The following is a 7814-nucleotide window of genomic DNA, read 5'->3' on the forward strand; positions in this document are numbered from 1 at the left end:
TGAGGTGGCCCATCACTTTACTACAGTGCCGTAACTAGGCATTTTAGCACTGTGTGCAAGAAACGACATTGGCGGCCCTCCATGCAAGATAGGGGCAGTGCGTGCCGTAGGCGCGCGTAAAATATATAGGGGCGTGGCTTCATGAAAAAGGGGCGTGGCCACAAAATAATAGCAATTCATACTACGGTGCACAGTAGTCTCCATTATTCAAATTACGCTGCACAGTAGCGCCACTACACCAGGTAGAGCCCCTTTTACACATTACGGCAGACAGTCCCCCTTTTTATACATTACGGCAGCCAGTCCCCCTTTTCTCTAACGTCCTAGTGGATGCTGGGGACTCCGTAAGGACCATGGGGAATAGACGGGCTCCGCAGGAGACTGGGCACTCTAAGAAAGATTTAGTACTACTGGTGTGCACTGGCTCCTCCCTCTATGCCCCTCCTCCAGACCTCAGTTAGAATCTGTGCCCGGCCAGAGCTGGGTGCTTTTTTTTTATTTTCAGAGAGCTTCTGCTGGCAACAGACTCTCTGCTACGAGGGACTGAGGGGAGAGAAGCAAACCTACTAACTGCGGCTAGGTTGCGCTTCTTAGGCTACTGGACACCATTAGCTCCAGAGGGATTGAACATAAGACCTGACCTTGTCGTCCGTTCCCGGAGCCGCGCCGCCGTCCCCCTCGCAGAGCCAGAAGACAAAGGCCGGCAGAAGCAAGAAGACATCGAAATCGGCGGTAGAAGACTCCTGTCTTCACATGAGGTAGCGCACAGCACTGCAGATGTGCGCCATTGCTCCCGCATTACACCCACACACTCCGGTCACTGTAGGGTGCAGGGTGCAGGGGGGGGGGGGGCGCGCCCTGGGCAGCAATTAAGTACCTCCTGGCAAAAGCAGCATATATACAGTTGGACACTGTTATATGCATGAGCCCCCGCCATTAATTTTACACAAAATCGCGGGAGAAGCCCGCCGCTGAGGGGGCGGGGCCTTCTTCCTCAGCACTCACCAGCGCCATTTTCTCTCCACAGATCCGCTGAGAGGAAGCTCCCCAGGCTCTCCCCTGCACGATAGAGAGGGTGAAAAAGAGAGGGGGGGCACATAAATTTGGCGTAAAAACAATATATACAGCAGCTACTGGGTGAACACTAAGTTACTGTGTGATTCCTTGGTCATATAGCGCTGGGGTGTGTGCTGGCATACTCTCTCTCTGTCTCTCCAAAGGGCCTTGTGGGGGAACTGTCTTCAAATAGAGCATCCCCTGCGTGTGTGGTGTGCCAGTACGTGTGTGTCGACATGTCTGAGGTAAAAGGCTCCCCTAAGGAGGAGATAGAGCAAATTTGTGTGTGAGAGGGTGTCTCCGTCGACAACGCCGACACCTGTTTGGATATGTGTAAGAGCTGAGGTGAATTTATTGCACAAAAGATTAGAGAACAGACAGGAAATCTACCCTTGTCTGTCCCTATGTCACAGAGACCTTCAGACAGGTATATGCAATAGCGGGCGAATCGCGTCATTAGATCCGCCTCTGTATGATTCGCCCGCTATCGCCAGCCGCAGCCCTGTCGCCGGGACCCTGAATTCGCAATATTCAATGAAAAACTGATTCGCCCCTCCCGCAGGCGGATTCCGGCCAATCGGCGAGCAGTGGGCGTACTGAATTCGCCTTCCCTTCCAAAGCAGCACTATATTAGGGCTTGTTTGTTGCATGTGCTCTGCAGCCATTTTGTGAACCTGCAGAGAGGTGTGAGGAGGTGCAGAGCTAGCAATTTGGTTGTTTGCTGTGGATATCTTTGGACACCCCAGCAGGCTTTATTCCAGGACAGTCAGGAGGATTCCTGTTACCCCGGAGCAGAGCCATTTTAGGAGCTTTTACTACAGTTGTAGGTAAGTACCACATGTGTGTCTGGTGTTGCATGTATGTATGTGTTTGTGTAGTGGGGGTTGCCATGAGGTGTACATGGGGTGTTTGTGTATGTGTGCAGGTATGTGTATAGCCCCTTGCTTGTGTTGCTGCATTTTTAGGGGGAGACTTGTGTTTTGGGGTAGTTTTTCACGTTTTTTTTTTTTCTTTAATTGACTTTTTTGGGTCTTCTATTAGCATTGGTGTACCCCCTGAGTGTGTTGGGATGCTTTCTGGCCATTTTGGGGTGATTTGGAGCAAGTTTAGTCGACAGCCTGGTCGACATGTGCTGCTGACTGTTTTGCAAACATGTGTTTTCCCGCCTAATTTTGCTGTGGGGTGCCTCCTGAGTGTGCAGGGATGCTTTCTGGCCATTTTGGGGTGATTTGGAGCAAGTTTAGTCGACAGCCAGGTCGACATGTGCTGCTGACTGTTTTGCAAACATGTGTTTTCCCGCCTAATTTTGCTGTGGGGTGCCTCCTGAGTGTGCAGGGATGCTTTCTGGCCATTTTGGGGTGATTTGGAGCAAGTTTAGTCGACAGCCAGGTCGACATGTGCTGCTGACTGTTTTGCAAACATGTGTTTTCCCGCCTAATTTTGCTGTGGGGTGACTCCTGAGTGTGCAGGGATGCTTTCTGGCCATTTTGGGGTGATTTGGAGCAAGTTTAGTCGACAGCCTGGTCGACATGTGCTGCTGACTGTTTTGCAAACATGTGTTTTCCCGCCTAATTTTGCTGTGGGGTGCCTCCTGAGTGTGCAGGGATGCTTTCTGGCCATTTTGGGGTGATTTGGAGCAAGTTTAGTCGACAGCCAGGTCGACATGTGCTGCTGACTGTTTTGCAAACATGTGTTTTCCCGCCTAATTTTGCTGTGGGGTGCCTCCTGAGTGTGCAGGGATGCTTTCTGGCCATTTTGGGGTGATTTGGAGCAAGTTTAGTCGACAGCCAGGTCGACATGTGCTGCTGACTGTTTTGCAAACATGTGTTTTCCCGCCTAATTTTGCTGTGGGGTGACTCCTGAGTGTGCAGGGATGCTTTCTGGCCATTTTGGGGTGATTTGGAGCAAGTTTAGTCGACAGCCTGGTCGACATGTGCTGCTGACTGTTTTGCAAACATGTGTTTTCCCGCCTAATTTTGCTGTGGGGTGCCTCCTGAGTGTGCAGGGATGCTTTCTGGCCATTTTGGGGTGATTTGGAGCAAGTTTAGTCGACAGCCAGGTCGACATGTGCTGCTGACTGTTTTGCAAACATGTGTTTTCCCGCCTAATTTTGCTGTGGGGTGCCTCCTGAGTGTGCAGGGATGCTTTCTGGCCATTTTGGGGTGATTTGGAGCAAGTTTAGTCGACAGCCAGGTCGACATGTGCTGCTGACTGTTTTGCAAACATGTGTTTTCCCGCCTAATTTTGCTGTGGGGTGACTCCTGAGTGTGCAGGGATGCTTTCTGGCCATTTTGGGGTGATTTGGAGCAAGTTTAGTCGACAGCCTGGTCGACATGTGCTGCTGACTGTTTTGCAAACATGTGTTTTCCCGCCTAATTTTGCTGTGGGGTGCCTCCTGAGTGTGCAGGGATGCTTTCTGGCCATTTTGGGGTGATTTGGAGCAAGTTTAGTCGACAGCCAGGTCGACATGTGCTGCTGACTGTTTTGCAAACATGTGTTTTCCCGCTTAATTTTGCTGTGGGGTGCCTCCTGAGTGTGCAGGGATGCTTTCTGGCCATTTTGGGGTGATTTGGAGCAAGTTTAGTCGACAGCCTGGTCGACATTTTGTGAGGGGCAGCCATTTTGTAAGGGGCAGCCATTTTGTGAGGGTCAGCCATTTATACATGTATGTATTTTTTTTTTATAACAGAGATGTCAAGGGACAAACAAACCCGATCCGCCCCTTCCCCCACCCCCTCGGATCTATCCCTGCAAAGCAATGAGGAGTGGGAGCCAACCCAGGAGGCGGATGCGACCGACCAGGCATCTAGTGACCAGCCGCGGTCGTCAAGGGCCCATGAGAAGTCCAAGAAAAAGCCTAGTAAAAAGGTACTTAACCACACCTGCAGACACAAATAGCATCAAACTTTACCCACTGTAGTTTGTGCAATGCCATGCACACCTACTGTAATAGGTGCGCAATGCCAGGGATACTGACACTCACAGGTACATACCGATCTTAATAAAATTTATTTTTATTTTTTTTAATCCCTAAAGGCAAGAAGCCAGCCAGAGGAGCAGTCGGAGGAGGAAGCCTCTGGTGAAGAAGCAGGACAGAAAAAGCCGCGTGGACCCAGATACACTGAGGCGGAAAACTGTGTCCTAGTGGATTGCGTCGACAGGTCCTACGACGTTTTGTATGGATCAAGGGCACAGAAAACAGCATTTAAGGTAAAGCGGAACATCTGGGAATCCATCGCCAGTCAAGTAACTGCAATTTCTGGAAACCGTCGGAGCACCCAAAATTGCTTGAAGCGGTACAGTGATTGCCGCAGACAGACCAAGAAGAAGATGGGGATTCAGCGCCGACATGAGACAGCTACGGGAGGTGGCCCGGCTCTCAATTTGAAGTGGCTACCCTGGGAGAACGTTATTAGAAGGCGCTTGAACCCTGCCATGGTCGAAGGAGTTCGCGGAGGTGTGGACTCCAGCCGTCCTGCTGGCTTTCTCGAGGAGGAAGAACCGCCCAGAAGACGGAGGAAGGCGGGAGACCAGCCGTCCAAAAGGAGGTCTGATGGTAAGAATACATTCACATGAGCTGTAGTTCCCTTTAAAATTTTTGTATGTGCTAATGTGTTTTTTTTTTTTCAGACAGACCTGCCCAGAGGACATCACCTGCGCACAGGACATCGCCAGCGCACGGACCGTTACCTGTGCAGCAGGCATCGGCAGCAGCGCGCGGACCATCAACTGCGCCGCAAGCATCGCGAGCACACAGATCGTCACCTGTGCGCCACAGTTCGTCATCGCGCAGTTGGTCACCTGTGCACCAGACGACATCAGTGCACAGACTATCACCTGTGCACCAGACACCGTCGGCGACCACACCACAAGATGGGCGCCAAACTACAGCTCCTGCGCGCAGGCCATCACCAGATCGTCGTCTCTCCAGGAGCTCTGGGACTGTGACTGAAGAGCCTCAAGACACAACCCTTGTGGACCCATCACTCGATCTGTTTGAGTCTACAGGGTTAACTGACGAAACTTTTCTTGGGTTTGAGGACAGCCGTGCAGATGTATCCAGCCAGACCCTTGAAAAGTCTTCCGAAACGAGGACAAGTGGAGCTCCTGGAGCAGCGGCATCACAGGATGGAGAAGGTTTGTTTGTTTTTTTTGTGTGGGGGGGGGGGGGGGCAGTAGTTGTGTAAAGTTTATCAACTTTTCCAAAATTTATTTTGCAAACAGTGGTGCCACGAACCAGCAGCGGACTAGCTTCGGGGATTGGTTCGTACTTCAGGCCGGATCTCCTACAGGGGTCGTCAGAGGATGACGAGGTGGAAGTGCAGGATGATCCAGTTGCTACATCCCTGCGTGAGTAAATTGAATTGTGAACCTTCCAAAAAATGTATGATGAATGTGGATAATATTGTCTAATTTTCTTTTCAGCTGCCCAAATGAATGTGGTGGCAGACATCCAGGAAGGGCAGAATCCCTCAACTGTTCAGAGGGTTCACACCCTGGCATCAGAGATTGGGACACGCCAGGATACATACACAAATGTTGTGGGAAGCAGACTGGACAACATTGAGAGGACAATGGAGAAAATGTCCAACAATCTGCATGAACTGCAGAAGACTATTTCCGACAGCACGGCCACAATACTACAGATCATAATTGAAGATCGTAGGGAGAATAGGAACATACTTAACATCATGTCCGATTCCTTGGTCAAGCTTGTGGAAAAAACCACATGTTTGGCAGAAAGCAATAAGAACATGTCGGATAGTCATCGACACTCCTCTTCCAGCCAACAGCTCATCGCAACCACACTGCAGATGATCTATGATAAGCTCCCAGTACCAGCTCATCAACACGCTGGTGATCCACCATATCCGCCGTCTCAAGCCACAAGGACGCATCGTACCCTTCCTCAAGTCCCATCCCAGTACAGTCAGTCACAGATGTACCAGGGATATACAGGGATGTACCCCACCCCCCAGATGCCTCCACCACCAGCCGCACATTCTTCAGCAGCATGGGCACCGAGGGCCAGTCGACATACTCCCCAGCCTCCCAGGACATCCACGCCCTATCAGGGGGAAGAAGAGGATCCGGACAGACTTCCACCATAAACCCGGTCGTATTATTTTATTTTATTTTAAATGTTTTTCATGTATCCCTGTCTTCCCCTCCCATTAGTTTGTTGTTTTTCTTACTATTGTTTTTTCTTTGTTGGGCTTCCCCACCCGTGACCGGGTACTACCAAGGAGCTTTGTGTAGGCATACATGCGCGGGCATGTATGCGGGCGCGTGTGGTAACGGATGAAAGCTCCTTGCGGCTACATGTATGATGGGCCAAAGAGCTATTCTGATACCCCCTTTTTCTTCAAAAAATCCTTTTTGTAATGATGTACAGTAGACTTTCATTGTGTGAATTTACTATTCACTAGTCTGTGTTTTTGACTTATTCATAGGATTTGTGAGGAAAAATGAAGTGGACGGCATAAGATTGTGTTGAGCGTACCAAGGTGAGTAGAACCATGTTTAATTCAAGAAACTTTGAACCGCATGCCTTTGTAGAACAACACCGCCCAGCAATGGCTCATGCTGGGCTGTGTTGTTCCACAAATGTTAGCATGTCAAAGTGCTGACCACTGACGACACTCTTTCACTTTGAACCGCATGCCTTTGTAGAACAACACCGCCCAGCAATGGCTCATGCTGGGCTGTGTTGTTCCACAAATGTTAGCATGTCAAAGTGCTAGACCACTGACGACATTCTTTCACTTTGAACCGCATGCCTTTGTAGAACAACACCGCCCAGCAATGGCTCATGCTGGGCTGTGTTGTTCCACAAATGTTAGCATGTCAAAGTGCTAGACCACTGACGACATTCTTTCACTTTGAACCGCATGCCTTTGTAGAACAACACCGCCCAGCAATGGCTCATGCTGGGCTGTGTTGTTCCACAAATGTTAGCATGTCAAAGTGCTAGACCACTGACGACATTCTTTCACTTTGAACCGCATGCCTTTGTAGAACAACACCGCCCAGCAATGACTCATGCTGGGATGTGTTGTTCCACAAATTTTAATTGGAAAAAAATGAACATGAATTTAGTGTGTTTTTACTTTAATATACTTTTTTTTCTTTTCCCCACAGATATCTATATACACAAGAAAAGAATGTAAAGAAGAACAAACTACTTTTTTGTTTTAATTAACTTTCAAACTTTATTAAAAAAAAATTTTCTTCAATAAACTTTTAAAAATAGAAGTTTCCTGTGGTTTTTATTAAAATTTGTAATGCAGTTGAATTGTATGTAAGTAGATTGCCCAGGGAACATCAGGGGATCTGTCTCTTCACATCCACGCCACTTGGGAAGATACACCGCAGGACCTGTGGAAGAGAACAGTATGAGCTACCAGATGTGGGTAATAGTGTCACCCTGGGACTGGAAAGAAGAGGTACATACAGTCCACACAACACAAGCGGGGAACAGTGGGTCCAAATGCAAACCTCCAGCACTTGCGTCACTACACATCCAAACATTCCCTGACCAGCATTGCTGTTTCATGGAATGTTTGGATGTGTAGTGACGCAAGTGCCGGAGGGCTGCACTTTGGGCATGCCAGGGTGATTTTGGATAAGGGAGTTTTGGGCAATACATCTCACCTGAGGGGGTTGTCTGCTACATGGCGGAGGGTCAGGTCCACATCACCAGTAGGGTCTCCCATGGAACATCAGGTGAAATGTCGTGTCTCCTCACATCCACGCCA

General features: G+C 49.4%; 1 protein-coding gene across 1 annotated transcript; it reads left to right on the plus strand.

Moving 5' to 3' along the window:
* Positions 1–3704: 3704 nt before the first annotated feature.
* LOC135054831 (serine/arginine repetitive matrix protein 1-like) lies at positions 3705–7311 on the plus strand. Its single transcript, XM_063958215.1, has 6 exons — positions 3705–3924; positions 4093–4612; positions 4687–5193; positions 5281–5406; positions 5482–6563; positions 7198–7311. The coding sequence occupies exons 1-5, from the start codon at positions 3724–3726 to the stop codon at positions 6165–6167; spliced, it is 2040 nt and encodes a 679-aa protein (XP_063814285.1). The 5' UTR covers positions 3705–3723; the 3' UTR covers positions 6168–6563; positions 7198–7311.
* Positions 7312–7814: the final 503 nt, after the last annotated feature.

The sequence above is a fragment of the Pseudophryne corroboree genome, chromosome 3 (assembly GCF_028390025.1).
Source record: "Pseudophryne corroboree isolate aPseCor3 chromosome 3, aPseCor3.hap2, whole genome shotgun sequence".
Lineage (NCBI taxonomy): Eukaryota > Metazoa > Chordata > Amphibia > Anura > Myobatrachidae > Pseudophryne > Pseudophryne corroboree.

Coding starts and splice junctions, on each gene's coding strand:
- LOC135054831 (XM_063958215.1), top strand. CDS start 3,724: ATGTATTTTTTTTTTATAACAGAGATGTCAAGGGACAAACAAACCCGA. Junction 4,613..4,686: donor GTCCAAAAGGAGGTCTGATG/GTAAGAATACAT, acceptor TTTTTTTTTCAG/ACAGACCTGCCCAGAGGACA. Junction 5,407..5,481: donor TCCAGTTGCTACATCCCTGC/GTGAGTAAATTG, acceptor TTTTCTTTTCAG/CTGCCCAAATGAATGTGGTG.